Below are 21874 nucleotides of genomic sequence, written 5' to 3' on the forward strand. Positions count from 1 at the left end.
TGCTTCTCATCCAAGAAGCTTCTTCACTCTGAGAGGATGTTGGGGAATGGAAGGAATTATATTCTTTGCAGGCAGCTGTTCACATGCATTTTTTAAAGAGAGTCACTGAGGCCACTTAGAGGTTTATCTGTATCCTCAGGGCCACTTGCATAATTTTTTTCTACACCCTTTTTTCTTGTAATTTGTCTTTTACTTTATGAATTTCTAAATTTTGTTTTAAAAGGAAAGATTAACGGTGTCTATCAATCATTAATAGTGGGGAGAAGGGCTGGGGAATAACATCACAAGTTCTGTGAGTCTATGGAGATTCTCAGTCATCCAGGTCGTGGGTTATCCCAAAGATGCTTTTTCAGGAGGCAACTGGACTTTCTGGTTTTTTCTTTTGAAGACGTTTCGCTTCTCATCCAAGAAGCTTCTTCAGCTCTGACAGGATAGAGGGGAATGGAAGGATTTATATTCCTTGCAGACAGCTGGTCATTTGCATCCTTTTAGAGGGTCCTTGAAGCACTTGGAGGTTTATTTGTGTCCTCAGGGTCCCCTGAATGGTATTCAGTCTACAATTTTTTTGGGGGGGTGTCTGGAAATTCATTCCTATTCCCACACGATTCAATGGATGCTCATCCCAAATTGGGAATCATCCCCTTTTAGCTATACAATTTGGGCCGAACAGCCTTTGAATGGTGTGGGATGGATTTCCAGAGGGAAAAACAAATTGCAGACTACAGGAATCAGAAGCACTACTCGGGTGACCCTAAGGACACAGATAAATTTCCAAGTGCTTCAAGGACCTCCTAAAAAGGATACAAATGCAGACCAGTTGTCTACAAGGAATATAAATCCTTCCATTCCCCACCACCCACTCAGAGCTTCTTGGATGAGAAGCGGAACGTCTTCAAAAGAAAAAAACAACAACAAGGAAATCCAGTTGTTTCCTGGAAAGAAAGAAAAAAAGCACGTTCGGGACTTTTGAAAGAGGCTGAGAAATCTGCACTTCCAGGGCAGCGGAGGTTCCTCCCTTTTCCGGAGGTCGCATCAGGAAGACTCGCTGAACGGAGCGAAATCGAAACGACTTTCTCGCTCTTTTCATTGCCATCCACCTTCCGAACGGCTCGTGGTTTGGTGCTGATCCCGGAGTGGCGCGAATATGCCCAAATCCATGCGTGGATGCCTGGAGGAGACGCTGGAGGACTTGACGGAGGTCGAGCTCAGAAACTTCAAAGCGAACCTCCACGAATTCCCGGTTAAACAGGGCTACGACAACATTCCCCGAGGACGACTGCAGAAGGCGGACGCGCTGGATCTCAGCGATCTCCTGGTCAGTTTCTACGAGGGCTACGCCCTGGAGGTGACAGCCGCGGTGCTGAGACTCTCCCACTGTAATCCCCAAGCCAATAAACTGGAGACTCTCTCCGGAATCGGTAAGGACGGGAGGATTAGGGCGTGGCGAATTTGAGGGCGATCGAAGCGCCTCACTTGATCCATATCGAGAAGGCGGACAACTGTTCCGGGTTGGTAGCAGAGGAGTAATTTGCAGGATCTTGTCCCGTGGCCGTTCTTGTTGCAAACCGAAGCGCCAAGCCTTCACAAATCATCCTTTCAAAACTTTTTTTCCGCAAAGTTTATTCAAACATGAAACAAGAAAACCTATGAACGCATCAGGCCTATTTTTCCTTTGGCGCCTAAGGTTTTTGTTTTTTTAAGGTTTTTTTTTTAAAGGAAGTTAACTTCCTTCTATTTCTGTAGAAAACATTAAAATACAGAAAGTCGTGTAAAAAAGAAATGCACAGCACGGTCTGCATCTTTTTCACTGAGAGCGCCAAAGACCAAGTCCTTGTGTGGCCAAGCACACTTGGCCAATAAAGAATTATATTCTATTCTATTCTACAATAGTTTTAAAACCACCATGGCTTCTGCTTACTCTTCTTAATGTTTCATAGGCCTCCCTTTCTTATTCTCACATATTTTATCATAGTCTTCCTTGGATGTTTATGGCCCTTGCTATCTTCTGCAGTTCTTACACAGTACAGAGATTTGTCATTAACTTATTTAGCATTACCCAATCATTTCCTTACACGTTTGAAAAACAAATTATTTTTTTTAACTTCCTTGTAAAGTCCCACCTTTTTATCTTCACTTATTATGCCATTTCCTTTCTATTTATGAACTATGGAAATTTATTTGGCTTTTTAAATTTTAATCTACGTATTCTCTTTCTGGAAAATGCCCCTGTAAAATTTGTGAACAAAATTGCCTCAGAAAGAGCTCCCAGAATTCTTGGCGATGACCACTCTGGCTGTGACATTTGGGATTTTAAAGCATTTTTAAAGTGTTTGTTTCCTTTTCTGACAATTATCAGAAAGGTCAATTGTCAGAAAGATGTTCTTTTTTGGAATGGCATCCATGTTAAGTCTTACTCAGTCTAAGTCTTTGCCCCCATGGTGGCGCCTTTTGGCACGAGTGCCAGAGGTGGCACACAGAGCCCATTCTGTGGGCATGCACGCTGTTGCCCCAGCTCAGCCAGCTGGTTCTCAGGTTTCTAAGACATGCATCCACATCGGCCAGTTAGTCGTTGGGTTTCTGGCATGCGTGTGCACCTTTCAGTTTAGGACTCTGTGCCTAAAAGGTTCGCCATCACTGGTATATGCGCTGCCTGAACAGAATAGTCTCACTGAACAATTGCATACATATTCGCTGTGCTTGCTGTCACTCATTGATAAATAACTGATGCAACAGTAATGTGAAATGCAATTTGATTTTCTATAGAAACTTTAAGAAGTTTCATGTACAATATTTAAAAATGAGAAATTTATCTCCCTTTCAAGGGGAAAAAACTTTACTCCTGTAATCAGGGGGCAAGAGCTGGCATGCTTTGGTAGGAATATGGGCAGGGTTTTTCCCCCAGCCATTTTTCATATAAGTTGGCCTAGGCAGAGCAATGCAGATATGTTCCTACAGGCAGGAAGTCAAACTCAAGCAGTCAGCCAGCATGCTCCGATGCTGTTTTGCACACCCAGTTTCTCATCCTTCCGATTTACCACTTCCTTTAAAACATTTACTCTTTATTAGTACATATACTGACGATGTTTGTTTTATGCTTCTTAAAGTGTTAGAATGTCTTCTCCCAACTCCAGGATTTGGGAAGGATCTAAAATGCTGTTAGAAACCATTAATTTGATCTCCCTATTCCCAAAGCCTAGAGCAGTGTTTTTCAGCCTATTCAACTTCCAGATGTGTGGACTTCAACGTCCCAAGTGTCACAGCCAGAATGGCCTTCACTGAGAATTCTGGGAGTGGATGATCACACATCTCAAAGCTGCTTAGGATGGGAAACGCTAGCTTTGAGGCACGGGGAAGGAGTTTGCAGCTCGTCTAAGACTATCCTGTGAGCATGTACAGAGTTTTTCTCTTCTTGTTGTTTCTTGACAGGGAATGGGCCATCTAGTCGGCCATCTAGTTCTCCTGACCAGCATTTCATTGACCAGTTCAGGGAGCAACTGATCCAGCGAACTGTCACAGTGGAACAGGTCTTGGATAAATTGCACGGTTCCATCATAAATGAAGGACAATACCAACAAATCTGCTCACGGGAAACGAATCAGGCGAAAATGCGAGAGCTTTATAAGTTAGTTCCTGGCTGGAACCTCGAGTGCAAAGATCAATTCTACAAAGCACTGAAGGCTATCCACCCATTTCTCATCAAAGACCTAGAAGGGAGATGAAGCAACAAGGAAGATGGAAAATTAAATCATTTTATGCACGCACACACACAGACACACACACACAGACACACACAGAGACACGTAAGCATGGTTTAGAGAGTTTATTAATGCTCCCCAGCAATTCCCTTGACCCAGCCTCAGAACTATCCCAAATAAATACAGCCACAAACAGGCCAAGGTTAATGCACAAGGCAATAGCCAATAGTCCATAATGGAAAGTCGCTGCAACAAATAAGTTCGCCAAACAAATTTAAATCCACCAGGCCAAACTGAAATATACTCACAAGAGTTTACTTGGCAAGAGAAGTTCAGAGTCTCCAAAGTCCAGCAGGAAGCACCAGGAAGAAATACTCACAGCCAGAAACCAAACACATTGTTTCCAACAATGCCCCTCTCTGCCTGCTGTGATAAATAGCTTTACTGTGCAGCCCTCTGCGGGGGCTTCTCCCGAATAATGTGGCATATCTCCATTGCTCTTATCTTTTCTCTGCCCTGCGTCCTCTTGGATCCATGGAAGGCAGCTCCTCCTCCTCCTCCTTTTCACTAACTGTCCTCCCTCTTTCAGCCAGCTGTTCAGAGATATTAATTAACCTAGTTCCTGATCTGCCAGGAATGAATTCATCCTTTCTTGAACTGACCTCCAAGGAAGAATATGAGGAGTCATCCAAAAGACCCAGCAGCCCCAGAAGAAGAAACAGGAGGGATTGACTACAGTGTGTAAAGACCACAACAGCCACTCCGAGGACAAACAGGCAGAGGAGTAGCAGGGATGCATCCATGAACACCAATTCGCAGTCAGAACACATGATGAAAACTTTAGTTTTGCAACGTATGGACAGATTCAACTATAGTTTCAAATTGGAAATTTTGATCATCTTAGACTAAGCCAAGTCCAAAAATCCTAGAGAATTCCTGGAAGTCTGACACTCTGACAAATTGATCATCAATGGGCAGATGGACATAAACAATACCTACATACTGTGACAAAGAGGCAATCAACAAGCCAAAAAAGGGAACAAAGAGTCCAAAACACTTCTCCACCAGCAAGCAACATCCAGATAAGCATAGATTAACACCAAGATTAATATCAGACTTACAATCAAGAGTAAGCAATACCACAGTCAGGTAATTGCCAAACAAGCTAACAACAGTTCAACCCAAAACCTCAAATATTATTCCAGGACTGACAGAACAAGCCACTATACCAGTGATGGATAACCTTTTTGGCACCAAGTGCTGAAACTGGAGCATGTGTGCGCGCTGGAGTGTCGGAGCATGGAAAAGAGCAGCTAGCCAGTGCACATGCATGTGACAGCCAGCTGCTCTTCTGGGGTCCACCACGCGCATGTGTGCTGGCCAGCTGATCTGGCATGCATGCCCACTGGCCAGCTGCTCTCTTCCAAGTTCTGGCATACACATGCATGGTCGGTGTGCATGAACATGCCAGAACCCGGAAGAGAGCAGCTGGCCGTTGCAATGTGTGCCAGACCAGCTGTCCAGCGCACATGCGTGGCCGGTGCGGATGTATAGCAAATCAGCTGGCCAGTGCATGCACCCAAAAGCAGCTGATGATGACATGCATGGCCACAGAGTGGGCTCTGCGTGCTACTTCTGGCATGCGTGCCATAGGTTTGCCACCACGGCACTATACTAGAAAATGAGACCAAACCCTACTCCCCACAAGCACTGATGATATTGCCTAATTGGGCAATGAAACATTTCACCCAAACATTAACAGAAATAAATTTAAGTGAAGATGCTTGTTATAAGTGGGCCTGTTTGTGATTTGTCATTTTTTTAGAATGATTACAATTGTCAGAAAACAGAAGAAAATTGGTTGAAACAATTATTTGGCATTGAAGACGAGATTTGATTACATGCATTGGAAAATAGCAGCGTTAAATGTTTTAATTATTGAATCAGGTTTTTTAAAAAAAAGAATTATTCACTTTTAACATTCTGATCAACACCCTACTATAGTTATTGTCATAGAGTTAAAACTAAATAAAAATGTTCAAGAATTGATTTGAATATTATGTCTATGCAGTACTATAAATTTATTTGAGATACTATAAATTTAGCATTTTTGAACATTTCTTGGGTTTCTACTCATCCTACTAAAGTACAGGCGGTCCTCTACTTACAAACACAATTCAGCCCAAAATTTCTATTAGAGACATTTGTTAAGTGAGGTTTGCCCCATTTTACAACTTTTCTTGCCACAGTTGTTAAGTGAATTATTGCAGTTGCTAAAGTACTAACAGGGTTGTTAAGTGAATCCAGCTTCCCCATTGACTTTGCTTGTCAGAAGGTCCCAAAGGTTAATCACGGGACCCTGGGCACTGCAACCATCATAAATATGAGTCAGATGTCAAGGGTCTGAATTTTTATCATGTGTCCATGGGTATGTTGCAACGGTCATACATGTGAAAAATGGTTCTTTTTCACTTTTTTCAATGCCATTGTAACTTCAAACAGTCATTAAACAAAAACACAGTAAGTTGAGGACTACCTATAATTAGGGAGCTACTGATGAGGGTCCCCATCTACCAGTAGTTAAATGGGGGGGGGGGCTATCGGTGAGCGTTCTTCGTAGAAGGCCTGTTTGGAAAATGTTGGTCCCTGAAGCAAAGGTGACCTCTATTCTCATGAATTGCTGAGTAATTTGGAGAACTGGCAAATACCACCTCTGGCTGGCCCCCGAGTGGGGAGGGAATGGAGATTTTGCAATATCCTTCCTCTGCCAGGCCCACCAAGCCATGCCCACAGAACCGCAAGTTAAAAAAAATGGAATTTCACAATTGCTCTCACTGTACATAAAAGCAACAAGTCATAAATCATAATCATAGAATACAATAATCATATTCATAAGTGGCAACACGGTGATAGTCATAGGATGCAAAAAGCAACCCTAGGCTACCAATATTATCCTCTATTGGTGCCCTTCTTCCTTCTGTGCCCTGGAGCGCTGAGGTTTGGGTCCATTCCTCTATTCAAGCAAGACACAAATCAAAAGTCTCCAAAACTTTATTAAGATTCTGCAACTTTATTAAAATCCCCCATGTTCTTAAAAAAAAGGCACATTTAGTGTTTGGCACTTTGTTTTTTTGGTTGCTGCAAAAAAAACCAAGCAGGTAAGCACATTCCTCCACGGAGCTGTGCTATGTAAATTCTTCTGTTGGATTTCTGGCAGTATGAAAAGAAAGGGAGAGTATTGTAATTTAAGTAACAGAGCTGGAAGGTATCTTAGAGGTCATCTAGTCCAACCCCGTTCACGGAGGAGACCTATACTAGGGATTCGAACCGCCGAACTGGCGACCTTTCTGATTGACAAGCTCCGTATCTTAGTTTACATTTACAACCTAGTCAGGCTGTTCTCATCCTTCGCAATGTATCCGGAGCAAAGTCCTCATCCCTCCCCCATCTCTCTTAGGTCCTTATCTTGGGTGTTTCCTTTGGTCTCCTAGCAACCGCCCCCAAGATTCTCCCCCGCCCCTCTCTAATTTCCCCCCTGCATCATGTGAACTTCAAGGATATGACGTCATCACTGGGTTCCCTCTTATCCTTCTCTAAGCATTACCTACATTTGCAAGCCTGCAGGGTTGGGAATAACTGTCTGGGTGTTTTGCAACTGCTCTGGATTACGCCTTAGGAAACGAAAAGCAAAAGTGCGAGAATTTCGCGAAGTCCGTTTTCCAGGATACGAGGGCGGTTTCGAGATGGAAGAGGAGCATTTAGGAGGGACGGAGGAAAGGGAGGGATCCAGAGACAAAGGTAAGAATAAAGATCTCATCTAAGGAGCCTGAAGCTGCTAATTTCTTTTAGACGAGATCATAACTGTTTTAAGAGCTTCTTTCTTGTGTATGCAAGCTGAAAACCACCGAGCAAATTGGTGCAATTTATTAGTATCTCAATTATGCAATATTTTTTTTATTCTATTTTATTTTATTTTTTTATCTTCTTCGGGCTGGTTATGTGCACCTTGAAAACTTAATGCAGTCTTGAAAAAGCCAGGAAAGTGGAAATCAGAATAATACGAATCTCTGTATTATCTATGAGAAATAGGTTTTAAGGTATAGAATAGAACAGAATAGAATAGAATAGAATTCTTTATTGGACAAGGATGATTGGATGCACAAGGAATTTATCTTTGGTGCATATGCTCTCAATGTACTTCAAAAGACAAGGTACATTCGTCGTGAATCATAAGGTACAATTAAGAAATCAAATCATACTAGGAAACAATATAAATTATAAGGATACAAGAAACAAAGTTACAGTTGTACAGTCATAAGTGTGAGGAGATGGGTGATAGGAACGATGAGAAGTTTAATAGTAATAGTAATGCAGACTTAGTAAATAGTTTGACGGTATTGTGGGAATTATTTGTTTAGCAGAGTAATGGCATTCGGGGAAAAAACTGTTCTTGTGTCTAGTTGTTCTGGTGTGCAGTGCTCTATAGCATTGTTTTGAGAGTAGGAATTAAAACAATTTATAGATGTGAGGGGTCTGTAAATATTTTTACAGTCCTCTTTGACTCCTGCAGCATACAAATCCTAAGCTTTTAAGCTCTGTAATTGAGCTTGGGGGAAATATTGAGAAATGAGGAAATGAAACAGGAAGGGATTTTTAAAAACAGGAGTGTTTTCAACAAAGGCGACAGGCAGCAGATTAATTTATTTATATATTATATATATTTAATTTATACTCCCGGTATGGGGTTAGAATTCTTTCTTTTGACTGTCTCTGTACCAAAATGGAAGAGCAATTGGCTGGTTAGAAAAGCTAAATACAGGAAAACATGTAGTAGATTGTTCAATTGCCCAAGACTCCAGGAAATGCAAAGATGCAGCTCTTTAGAATTTGCAGTTTTTTCTATTTCCTCTTTTGAAACCTATCCCTGTTTGTTGCACTGTGCTAAAACAGATTAAAGATTGAGTGTGGGTCTTAGCATCTGCTTGTTTAATTGCTATACGAAAGGCTTTTATTCCCCAAATCCTGTAAATTAAATTCTGCAGGCTGAGTGCTCATCTTCCATGCCCAATCAACATCTTATGGCCAGGTGGCAGCTGCCATCAGCCACAGATGAGTTGAATGTCATAGCTCATGATAGAATGATGCCCTGAGCCACAACCTGGTATATGGCATGTAAGCTTGGCATACAATACAGTGGTTCATTCTGTTGTGCAAACCCAGAAAATCAGATTGGCAAACCTAAGATGTGCTGAGAAACAATGCCACAAGCTGCCTGCCTTCTGGTTACTATAGAACAGAGGTGTCAAACTCAATTTCATTGAGGGCCACATCAGGGTTGTGTTTGACTTTGGGGTGGGGGGGAAACCAAGTCAAAGTCACTTGTGTCGGGGGTATCTGTGGTGACTCAACCACTCTGCTTTTGGCTGTGATGTCCTGCAACACTCCGCGGCAACCCTCCTGAGCTCCGTTTTCGCTGGCAGAGGCACTGCAAGCTGTTTCCAGGGTGTCCCCACAAGCCACATTTAAGCGATTTGAGTTTGACACCTCTGCTATAGAAGAATCTGCCATGTTGAGATGCGTAACTCTGTTCTCTAATATTTGGATTTATGTTCCCAATGAAGGATCCTAGTTACAAGATTCCCTATTTGACACTCTGCAGACTTGTGCTTTCTGCACAGGTAAACCCACCAGTGGCTGGCCAGGTTAGGTGGTCATAATAGAATGGACCTTATAAATTCATATTAGCTTGGCTTTTCATTCTAGTGCCCTGGAGTTCCAAAGTTGACTTTTAGCTGGAGAAAACTTTCTCTCCAACTTCCTCATAAGTATTAAAAATAGGGCTGAAAAGTGTGGCAAGACCCTGTAAAGGAGAGGCACAGGAAGCCAGGCATGGGTGTCAGATAGAACAGAGGTAAAACTGCTGACAGCTTAAGACATTATAGGAACTTCTCTTTTTTGTATTTTTCCTATGTACTTCTTTGTAACATTCCAAATGAACTTCTCCTTTTCGAAATGTCATGCTTGTCTCGTGTATGGAAACGCCTTGAGAATGCACAGTGTGGAACACGGCATAAAAGTAGCATCCTGGGCAGAGCCCAGGCAGTTCAGATTTTGGTGTGTGAGCACGCTGAACTCGATGCATCAAATAAACCTGTTTCTCTCACCTTCGTGGTCTCAAGTCGTGGTCTTTCGTAAGTGGATTACAAACCTCAATCTGCTGCAACACTACAATTCAAAAACAATATGTAGATTTGTAGAAAGATTATGGGAGCGATAGAAGAGAATATTTGCAGCTCAGGATTGAACTGGTGGTGGTCTCTGAGCTTGGTGTTTTCTTGCAGACATTTCATTACCTAATTAGGTAGACAACATCATAAATGCAGAATAACAGTTGAAAGGGACCTTGGAGGTCTTCTAGTCCAGCCCCTTGCTCAAGCAGGAAATCTTATACCATTTCAGACAAATGGTTGTCCAATCTCTGCTTAAAAGACTCCAGTGTAGGAGCAACCATAACTTCTGGAGGCACATTGTTCCACTGATCAATTGTTCTAACTGTCAGGTAACTTCTCATTAGTTCTAGGTTGGTTCTCTCCTTGATTAATTTCCTTCCATTGCTTCTTATTTTGCCCTCAGGTGCTTTGGAAAATTGCCCCCCTATTCTTTGTGGCTGCCCCTCAGATATTGGAGCACTGCTATCAGGACACTGAAAAATGAAATGAAATTTCCTTGATTTTAATGAAATTGGTAATGAATTGTCTGCAAGAAATCCATCAAACTCAAAGAGCACCAAGGACTCCACATGGTTATGGGAGCTACAACATCCATAATCCCCAGTCATCTAAACCAGTGTTTTTCAACCTTTTTGTGCAAAGGCACACTTTTTTCATGAAAAAAATCACGAGGCATACCACCATTAGAAAATGTTAAAAAAAATTAACTCTGTGCCTATATTGACTATATATAAAGTAATTTTCCCACGGCACACCTTATACTATGTCACGGCACACTAGTGTGCCGCGGCACAGTGGTTGAAAAACACTGATCTAAACCACTAGCCACACTGGCTGGTGTTTGGAAAGTACAGCCCATTATACCTTGAGACACCCACTTTGAGAAGGTTCTTCTAGAATTCCTTGCCCCTTAAAAAGAGAGGCTGGCCTCCTCCCAAATATGCCCCATATTTAGGAAAATTATGAGATTTTGGCCACTGAATCTTGGAGTGGAAGGTTTGAATTGAAAGCTCCCTAAATAAGTGCATCATAGAGACCTGTTTTGGATGGGATTATTTTCCATGAAACAAATGGCACTAGTTACACAATGCAATGCAATGCAATGCAATGCAATGCAATGCAATGCAATGCAATACAATACAATACAATACAAGAGTTGGAAGGGTCCTTGGAGGTCCAACCCCCTGCCTAGGCAGGAAACCCTATACCATTTCAGACAAATGGCTATCCAACATCTTCTTAAAGACTTCCAGTGTTGGGGCATTCACAACTTCTGGAGGCAATTTCTGTTCCACTAATTAATTGTTTTAACTGTCAGGAAATTTCTCCTTAGTTCTAAGTTGCTTCTCTCCCCGATTAGTTTCCACCCATTCTTTCTTATTCTACCCTCAGGTGTCTTAAAGAATAGCTTGACTCCCTCTTCTAACCCCTGAGATATTGGAACACTGCTATCCTGTCTCCCCTAGTCCTTCTTTCTCTTAAACTAGACATACCCAATTCCTGCAACCGTTCTTCATATGTTTTAGCCTCCAGTCCTCTAATCATCTTTGTTGCTGTTCTCTGCACTCTTTGTAAAGTCTCCACATCTTTTCTAGTTAGGAGAAAGTGGTATCTGTATACAAGTAGTTCTCGACATAGGACAGCAAGGCAGTTGTCCCATTTTATGACCCCTTTTTTGCCACATTTGTTAAATGAATGATTGCAGTTGTTAAGTAAATCATGCTGTCACTAAGCCAATCTGGCTTCCCCTATTGACTTTGCTTGTCAGAAGCCAGCTGACGGGATCAGAGGATCACATGACTCCAGGAGAGTGCAACTGACATAAATACAGGTCCTTGACTTACAACTGTTCATTAAGTGACCGTTCCAATTACAACGGCACTGAAAAAAGTGACTGATGACCATTTTCACACTTACGACCATGGCAGCATCTCCACCATTACGTGATTTAAATTTGGATGTTTGACAACTCACATTTATGATGGTTGCAGTGTTGTGGAGTCGTGTGATCCCCTTTTGCGACCTTCTGACAAGAAAAGTCAATGGGGAAAGAGACTCACTTAACAACCATGTTGCTAATTTAATAACTGCAATGATTCACTTAACAAATGTGTTAAGGGAAATCATAAAATGGGGCAAAATTCACTTAACAAATTTATCAGTTTGCAAGATAAATGTTGGGTTCAATTGTGGTCGTGAGGGGAAGACTACCTGTACATACCTGTTGCCCAGTGTCTGAATTTTGATCATGTGACCATGGGGATGCTGCAGTGATCATTAAGAGTGAAAAACGGTCGTAACTCATTTTTTTTCAGTACCTTTGTAACTTTACATGGTCACTAAACAAATGGTTACAACTCAAGGGCCGCCTGTAGACATTGCAGAGTGGTTCTATCACAGAATCATAGGATTGAACGAAACCTCAGAGGTCATCTAGTCCAACGCCCTGCCAAAGCCAAGAGTCCTTGTACCATCATTCACAGACAAATGCTTGTCCAATGTGTTCTTGAAAATCTCCGGTGTTGGGGAATTCTGGAGACAAGTCATTCCCCTGATTAAGTAATGAATTGATCAGTTATGTTCAGTGCCTTTGTAACTTCAAATGTTGCAAGTTGAGAACTACCTGTACTCTTTATTTTTTTTTTCCTACTCTTTGCAGGTGTTGGAGTTGGAAGTCATCTCGAGATGGAAGATCTCAAGGAGGAAGCAGCAGAAGGATGGCTAGAGAAGCAGGACCCAGAAGCCGCTCTGAGCCCGGAGCAGAGTGCATTAATGCTGGAGAGCATAGAGAGAGAAGGAAGACCAAGTGGTGTCATTAGTGCAAGTGGGAAAGAGCAGGCAGAGCTTGATGTCCCCGATAGCTATTCAGGAGCTGACGATTGCCAAAACCAAGTCAAGGCAGAAGACCAGAGGTGGAGAAGCCAGGTGAGAAGACGCCGGACAAAAGAGGTTTCCCAGGATCCTCCAGGTTTCATCAACCTCCTGGGGATCCTGGAACCACCACCTCCTCTTCCGCCCTCTGCACCCCAGAAGGTGGTGAACAAGCCCTTCCATTGCACAGAGTGCGGAAAATGTTTCTCGCAGAGCTCCGTGCTCATCGAGCACCAGAGAATCCACACAGGGGAGAGGCCCTTTGTGTGCAACGTGTGCGGAAAACGATTCTCCCAAAGCTCCACCCTGATGGGCCACCAGAGGATCCACACGGGCGAGAAGCCCTTCGCCTGCCCTGAATGCGGACGGGGCTTCAGCCGCAGCTCCGCTCTGACCGAGCACCAGCGCACCCACACGGGGGAGACCCCTTTCCCCTGCCGGGAGTGCGGAAAGGCCTTCAGCCGCACCTCCAACCTGGTGAAGCACTTGCGCACCCACTCGGGCGAGAAACCGTACAGCTGTGCCCTCTGCGGGAAGCGCTTCTCGCTCAGCTCCAACCTGCTGAAGCACGAGCGCACCCACTCGGGGGAGAAGCCCTTCCCCTGCCCCCTGTGCGGGAAGCGCTTCAAGAAGAAGACCCACCTCGTCTCGCACAACCGTGTCCATACCGGAGAACGGCCCTACCGGTGCGAGGAGTGCGGGAAGTGCTTCTCCCAAAGCTCGTCTCTGATCGAGCACCAGAGGATCCACACCGGGGAAAAACCCTACAAGTGTCCCCAGTGTGGCCGAGGCTTCTACGTCAACTCCAAATTGGTCAAACACCAGAGAATCCACACGGGGGAGAAGCCCTACGCCTGCTCAGCCTGTGGGAAAACGTTCCGATACAAGCAGCAGTTTCCCCGTCACCTGGCCCACGTCCATCCAGGGGAAGAGCAGGTTTCTGTCCTTAACTTGGGGACCAGTGTTAATGTGCTACTCTCCTAGGGTGTAATCCCAGTGCCCAGTGGCTGGCCTTTAAGTCCCACAGGGCTAGTCCCAGTCAGAGGCAAAATAATTGCCAAATATGGCTGATCCCTAGATTAGCATCTTCCATTGAAATATTCAAGCAGTTTCTGAGGTGCTCCAACTTACAGAGATAGTCCTTGATTTAAAACCACGATTGAGCCCCAAACCTCCATTGCTACTCTGTTTCCCCGAAAATAAGACAGGGCCTTATTTTCTTTTGACCCACGAAATAAGCGCTTGGCCTTATTTTCTGGGAAGTCTTATTATTTCTGAGGTGCAGGAGATGGCGAGCGTGGTCCCCTCATGACTGCTCCTGTGTTGCAATATTTTCAGGAGGGCTTATTTTTGGGGGAGGGCTTATTTTAGCACATGCTCTTAAAAGCCCGATTGGGCTTATTATCTGGTGAGGCCTTATTTTCAGGGAAACAGGGTAAGCAAGTTGTTAAATGAATTTTGCCCCATTTAACCCTAACCTTAACCCATCCTCCTTGCCACAGTTATTAAGGGAATCAATGCAGTCGTGTTAAGTTAGTAACACGATTGTTAACTGGCTCTGGCTTCCCAAATGGATTTTACATAAGGTTGCAAAAAGGGATCACGTGATCACAAGGCAACTAAATACATGCCAAACTTCCGAATTTGTATCACGTGACCATGGGGATGCTACAGTGGTCACAATTGTGAAAAAGTGTGACAAGTCACTTTCTCCTTATCATCATAACTTCAAACAGTCAGTAGGCACATGGTTGTAAGTCGAGACTACCCATATTTCTATCCTTAGTGAATGTCACAGTTGGGTGGTCTACTTCACGATGCCACCTTTACCCTCATTTAAAGAAGCGACTTCCCCAAATTATAGTTTTCTTTTTTTTTTTTAATTGTTTATGCTGCATAGGTTGTCTTCAACGTATTATCACAATTGAACCCAAATATTCTGTGGTTCTGATACATTTGTTAAGTGAGTTCTCTTCCATTTTACAGCATTTTTTTTGGCCACAGTTGTTAAGTGGAACACTGCAGTTAGGAAGTTTGTTATTAAGTGAATCTGGCTTTCCCGTTGACTTTGCTTGTCAGAAGGGTGCAAAAGGATATCACGTGACCCTGGGGCACTGCAACCCTCATCAATATCATGAGTCAGTTGCCAAGCATCTCATTTTTGATTAACAAGAGCACTTAGACTTATACACCACCTCACAGTGCTTTACAGCCCTCTCTTAAGCAGTTTACAGAGTCAGCATATTGCTGCCCAACAATCTGGGTCCTCATTTGACCCACCTCGGAAGGATGGAAGGCTGAGTCACAACCTTGAGCCTGGTGGGATTTGAACTGCTGAAACTGCAGCTAGCAGTCAGCTGAGGTAGTTGGTTTGTCCCGGTTCAGCTGAACCGGCAGGGACAATTGCAATTGGTTCTCCGAACTGGTGGCAAAAATCCCTGGTTGCCAGGCCCACGCCCACCTGGTCGCCCTGTCACCTGCTCACATCTTCTGGCCACTTGCTCTCAGCCCTTCCAGCCGCTCAACCTGCCCACACGATCTGAACATTTCTCCCTCCATTCACAGCAGAGCTGCTGCATCCTGTCCCTTTAAGATAGACCCCAGAAGGGAGGAGGTCGGAGTGGGGACCATAAAGGGAGCAGCAGCTCTGCTGTGAATGGAGGGAAAAACGTTCAGATTGTGTCTGCTGCATTTAACGTTGAATTCTGTGGCAGAGAGAGTCCAAACGTTTTCCCCTCCATTCCCAGCATAGTTGCTGCAGCCTGTCCCTTTAAGTTACATCGACCCCCGGGAGGAAGGGGGCCAGCGGGGACCATAAAGGGAGCAACAGCTCCGCTGTGAATGGACTCATACACACATTTTTTTCCTACCTGGTTCTGTGGGTGTGGCTTGGTGGTGGTGAAGTCATGTGACCAAGGGCATGGCCATGAGTGACATACGCCTACTCAGTCACAGGACACCACCACAAAGACACGACCACAGAACCGGTAGTAAAAAAAATTGAATTTCACCATTGCTCTAACCACTGGGCCACCTCGGCTCGACTACTTTTATATCCCTAGGACATGCTGCTTCAGAGGGCTCCCATTATAGCCAGTTTAGAATAGTGTTAAGAGCTAGCGACCTGATCTCTTGTTCCAGGTAGTCCTCAAAGTTACAATGGTGCTGAATAAAAGATGACTAATTGCAGTGCAGTGATGTGATAACAATTCAGGTTTTTAGCTACCAGCATTTATTTAAAATGGTTGTTGCGTTCCTGGAGTTACATGATTGACATTTTTGCAACCTTCCCGGCTGGTTTCTGACAAGTAAAATCAATGGGGGAAGCCAGATTTGCCTAAAGACTGCATATCTTCCATAACGACTCTGGCTAAAAAAAAGTTGTAAAATGGGGTGTGGTTACATGATTCATTTAACAACCGCATCAGTTAAAAATAGAAGTTCCAGTCCCAATTGTGGTTTTAAGTCAAGGACTATCTGTATATTAACTAACACAACTTAAAAGATCTGTAGAGATTAATCTGAGTCATGGTTGTCCCAAAGGTACTTTTTCATGAGCAACTGGACTTTCTTGTTCTTTCTTTGAAGACATTTCACTTCTCATCCAAGAAGCTTCTCCAGTTCTGACAGCAGAGTGAGGAATGGAAGGATTTATATTCCTTGCAGACAGCTGATCATTTGCATCCTTTTAAAGCAGGGCTGTCAAACTGGCGGCTTGTGGGCTGGATGCATCATGCACAGGCCATGCCCACCCCAGCTCCATGAAGGGAGAAAAATGTGATACATCATGTGATGGCAGTGTAATACCATGCAAATTTGACACTCGTGTGTTAGAAGGTCGTTAAAGCACTTGGAGATTTATCTGTGTCCTGGGGTCACCTGAGTAGTCCTTCGGATTCCTGTAGTCTGCAGTTTTTCTCTCTGAAAATTCATTCCTACTCCCATACTATTCAAAGTGTGTTCATCCTAAATTGGGAACCATCCTCTTTTAACTATACATGCTGCTTCATCCCACAGTGTGGGATGAACACCCTTTGAATGGTGTGGGAGTGCTTTAACGACCCTCTAAAACGATGCAAATGACTAGCTGTCTGCAAGGAATATAAATCCTTCCATTCCCCTCTATCCTGTCAGAGCTGAAGAAGCTTCTTGGACGAGAAGCGAAATGTTTTCAAAAGAAAAAACAAGAAAGTCCAGTTGCCTCCTGAAAAAAAAAGCATCTTAGGGACACAACATGGATCAAGCTTATTTTATGTGGTATATGAAACTTAAAGCTAATTACTTTGCTTAACTCTGTTTGTTTGTTTGTTTTTCTGCTACCATACAGCTCATGACGTGGAGTTTTAGCTTCCCATCTGCTCTGAGGAAAAGCAAAAGGATTTTCTAAGGATCTTGTTTTTTGTTTATGCTCTGTAGCCAGAGAAAGCATAGTAAGATTTATTTTCTGGATCATGGGGGTGGGGGGGAGGGGCAATGGTTGTTTTTTTGTAATCTGAAGTAAAGGTAAAATTGTATGTTGAAGGTTTTTCATTGAGCTAATAGCAGTATTATCTAGAAAACATCAATTAATCCTATAAAGATGTTTCATTCATGTTGACATTATTCGGATGGTATGTTTATGATAACTACAAGAAAACTACGAACTGATTTAAAACTCCGTACCGATGCTTCTAGCAGTTCTTATTCAAAGGAATTCCTTTCACAGTCAAGTTCGTAAAATTCTGTCTGAGAACTGAGACATTTAGACTACTGACTGGATGTTAGAATAATTGTAAAAACTTCTAAATGCCCTTTTATCATTATGGAACAGACCCATCTTTTTAGAGGTGTAAGTGTTCAGAACTGTATAGGGTTGCTCACTTTTTCTGCTGATGACTTGTGGCAGATCCATTCCAAGCTCTGAGTACCTTCTACTACAAAAAACCATGGGCAGATGGAACCATCATTAGTGGTGAGCCTATGACATCTCATGGATTCATCTCAAGAAGTGAGCAATAGACGAAGCAGTGACCTCCAAAAGTCACGTATGAGCTTCTCATTAATTAAGTCAGTCATCAGATCGTTGACAAATCTGGTTGTTTTTTTTTAAGTCAATGTTCTTGAGATAGCTTTAGAACTTCATTTGTAAGAGCCGGGATGAAAACAAAATGAAATTGAATGCTATTCTACAGTTAAATAATTAAAAAACCTACCTGACACACGAATCTGTTAGTCACCTCCACAGAAACTAGTGTTTCAATCACTGAGAGTGAACTTCCTCTTATCAGGTAACATGTTTGAAAATAGGGTGTGATCTGGGCCTCGTATTATATGACAACATTGGAATAGACCAGTTTTCAACTTGATTGCTTTATTATCAATTGCGTGTTTTGGCAGGAGAATCATACAATGGTGAAATCACACTCCCTTTTGAAACAAAACTAGCTGGAGGGATATTTACAAGCCAATGTGAACTGTGAGTTTCATGGATTCTCGCTTTAGTGAGGGCAGAAAGGTGGTAGGTAGTCCTCAATTTATGACGGGTGGCTTAACTGATGGACAAAGGGCCTGCCCAGGGCTGCTTATAACCCAGATCTGAAGTTCTGATAGCGAGGCCCTTCATTGCAGTCACATAATCGCATTTGAGTTGCTGGGCAACTGGTCCACATCTATTTGCACTGACCGTGGTCACATTGGGGGGGGGGGGGTTTGCTATAAACTGGCATTTACTTCCAGGTTTCAGCAAAAAATACTCCCATTGTGGGCAATGGGTTAACTTCACAACAAGTTACTTACTTTACAACCACCATATCTGCTTCATGACTACCATATCTGCTTAACAACCACCACACAAGAGATCATAAAAACAGTCTTGTGGGTGACCTGTTTAATGACTGGCAGGAGTCATAAGTCGAGAACTATCTATAATAGTAGAACAAAAGTCTTGAAGTTCCTAGTGATATGATAATACAAGGTAATCCTCAACTTATAACCTTAGTGACCGGACAAAGTTACAACAGCACTGAAAAAAGTGACTTATGACCGTCTTTCACAATTATGACCTTTGCAGCATCCCCGTGATCACGTGATCAAGATTCAGATGCTTGGCACCTAGTTCATACTTATGACTGTTGCTGGGTCCCAAGGTCACATAATCCCCTTTTGCAAAGTCAATAGGGAAACCAGATTCACTTAACATCTGTGTTAAGAAGAGTCGTGAGGCAAAACTCACTTAAGAAATATCTCACTTAGCAACAGAAATTGTCATAAATCAAGGACTACCTGTAACTGTAGAATACCCCGGCGTGTTCGGTGTTGCACCCATTTCTGTCCCCAGGTATTTTGTTAGCCTAAGTAGCTATACGGCCCTATAATCATTTCTACCTGCTGTCCCAGTGCTGTGTTACGTCTCCATATCTCACTCAGACATTGCAAAGAATCACTATGCTACAAATAATGACTTTCCAATCAGTTGGTAAAATAATTTAGTCATGGACATAATGTGCAAGCCTATTGAATTTCACTTCCAGATATCTAAGGAGGTGCACACACAAATCTTGCATCAGTTACATAATGCGTCTGCACTAGAGTAACTAAATTTATTTGCTCACTTTCTCACACTTAAAATCATCGTGACAAGGAAACATAGGTAGTCCTCAACTTACAGCCACAACTGACCCACAAATTTCCATTGCTAAGCAAGACAATTGTTAAGTGAGTTTTGCCCCATTTCACGACATTTCTTGCCGAAGTGAATCACAGCACTTGTTAATCACATGGTTGTTAAGTGAATCTGGCTTCTAGGTTGACTTTGCTTGTCTGAAGGTCTCAAAAAGTTTTTTACATGACCATGGGAATGCTGCAACGATCATAAGTGTGAAAAAAGGTCATAAGTCACTTTCTTTTCAGTGTTTTAACTTTGAACAGTCACTAAATGAATTGTTGTAAATCGAGGACTATCTAAATATATTTGGCTGGTTTCAAAGCCTTAACTAATTCCTGCTGCATTCTATTGATTCATGAATTATTTCACGTATTGAACAATTTTGAGAAGTTATTCATCCAATTTTTCTATGTCAATCTATCCTCCTCTAATTTTTAAGAAAATGTAATTGCCAACAGGGTCAAAACAATAAGTTGATGTAACCCAGTTATCCCAAAAATGTAAATTTAAGGAATTTTTTTCTTTTTTCTTTCATTCAATCATGTCTGTTTCTTGGAGACTGGTCAAGTCCCTACAGTTTTTCAGAAGTGATTTGCCATTGCCTTCTTCCTAGGATTGAGAGAAGGTGACTGGCCCAAGATCACCCAGCAGGCTTTTTGCCTAAGGCGGGAGCCATGAAATTAGAACTCAGTCTCACAGTTCCTACCTGATGTTTTCACTACCATACCAAACTGGCACTTGTGGGGAAATAGGATACAAAAAAATGGAGGATTAGAATATAAGATAAAACAATTCCCACAACAAATTTGAGGAGCAATGTTAAATTTAAAACATTGCTTTATTTGCCATGACAGCACTCCACTTAAAACTCACAAAACCGAGGATGAAAAAAATAGTCTGAAATTATTTAAAAATGTAAACAAAACAAAAGGCTTGTTTTCATTTCTACTGGCTCTTTTCATAGAGAGCAATAGAAAAGTTCCTGTCCTTTGTATGTTAAGTTAGTTTCTTAGTGTTACTCCTGAATAATAGAGTAAAGGCTGTGTATAGAATATTTGCCCTAGTGCATTTTATTAATTTGCTACTGATGGTGTTTCAGACTTATTGTAATCATATGCTTTCATCAGTGTTTCTTGATAACAGCTCATTAAAAATGTAATTTCATACAGCCTCAACCTTTGTCTGCAGTGCATCAGGTTTATAAAAGTAAAAACAAAATATTCTTCTTTTCATCAAAGTTTACCCCCAAAAAAGTATCAGTGAAAAAGTGTATCAGATAATCAAGTGCATCCTTCTGAAGTCAGTAAAATGAGGACCCAGATTGTTGGGGGCAACATGCTGATTGTGTAAACAGCTTGGAAGGGGCTGTAAAGTCTAAATGCTATTGCCATTACATCCTTCAGTAGCATCACTGATATTATTTATGTAACTTACTACATCACCTTCCTTAAAAATCCCCGAAGCAGAAATTCTCACAAGAAGCATGACAATTCGTTCTTAAAATTAAGTCCCTTTGGAACTCCAAATATTCATACTTGAAGGATCCTACACGAACTGGTTCTACATGAGATACACTATATTGCCAAAAGTATTCGCTCACAACTGAGTCTGACTACGTGGATGGGTAAGCGAATACTTTTGGCAATATAGTGTATCATAAACTTTATGTCCTTCTAATCATATATCTTGATATATGATTAGAAGGTATACTTGATATACACGTATATCTTGATACGTGTACTTGGATCATTCAGTCATTCAGTTTAATTATCTGAAATACTTGCAGTATAACAGAATAACAGACTTTGAAGGCCTTCTATTCCAACCCCCTCAAGCAGGAGGCCCTATACCATTTCAGATGTAGTCGTTAGTCTCTTAACAGTGATAGAGCATTACAACTGAAGGCAAGTCTTTCCACTAATTAATTGTCTCACTATGAGGAAATTTCTCCTTAGTTCTGGATTGCTTATATCCTTGATTTGTTCCATTGTTTCTTGTCTTGCCTTCTGTTGTTTTGGAAAATAAGTTGACCCCATCTTTTTTGTGGCAGCTCCTCAAATACTGGAATACTACTATCATGTCACCCCTAATCCTCTTTTTCTCTAGACTAGACAAACCCAAATCCTGCATCCATTTTTCATATGTTTTTGTCTCCAAGCCTTTAATCATCTTAGTTACTCTTCTCTGCACTTTTTCCAAAGTCTCAACATCTTTTTCGTAATGTGGTGACCAAAAACTGGATGCAAACTTTGTGGCAGTCCCTCAAATATTGGAACACTGCTATCATGTCGCCTCTAGTCCTTCTTTTCATTAGACATGATGCATAATAATAACTAATAACTATAATTAATGGTAAAATTAATTGTACTCGCTTTACTTTTTATCAAGCAGTTTTAACAAAAAAACAGTCCTTATGGGGAACAAAAGGGCATCCC

General features: G+C 42.2%; 2 protein-coding genes across 3 annotated transcripts; both read left to right on the forward strand.

Annotated features, from left to right (window-relative positions):
• Positions 1-1058: 1058 nt before the first annotated feature.
• LOC106538147 (apoptosis-associated speck-like protein containing a CARD) lies at positions 1059-4154 on the forward strand. Its single transcript, XM_014052567.2, has 2 exons — positions 1059-1418; positions 3427-4154. The coding sequence occupies exons 1-2, from the start codon at positions 1145-1147 to the stop codon at positions 3717-3719; spliced, it is 567 nt and encodes a 188-aa protein (XP_013908042.1). The 5' UTR covers positions 1059-1144; the 3' UTR covers positions 3720-4154.
• Positions 4155-7291: 3137 nt separating this feature from the next.
• LOC106538146 (uncharacterized) lies at positions 7292-20608 on the forward strand. 2 transcript variants are annotated; one of them, XM_087714086.1, is made up of 4 exons: positions 7292-7493; positions 12585-13732; positions 17124-17226; positions 20053-20608. In XM_087714086.1, exons 1-3 carry the CDS (start codon positions 7439-7441, stop codon positions 17181-17183), a joined length of 1263 nt encoding a protein of 420 aa, XP_087570212.1. In that variant the 5' UTR covers positions 7292-7438; the 3' UTR covers positions 17184-17226; positions 20053-20608. The 2 variants fall into 2 exon arrangements, with proteins under 2 accessions (XP_087570212.1, XP_013908041.2); XM_014052566.2 differs by lacking the exons at positions 17124-17226; positions 20053-20608 and having other exon boundaries at positions 12585-16391.
• The last annotated feature ends 1266 nt before the right edge of the window (positions 20609-21874 follow it).

The sequence above is a fragment of the Thamnophis sirtalis genome, unplaced genomic scaffold, assembly GCF_051295495.1.
Source record: "Thamnophis sirtalis isolate CommonGarterSnake01/CBP01778 unplaced genomic scaffold, rThaSir2_p1.2 scaffold_4, whole genome shotgun sequence".
Classification (NCBI taxonomy): Eukaryota; Metazoa; Chordata; class Lepidosauria; order Squamata; family Natricidae; genus Thamnophis; species Thamnophis sirtalis.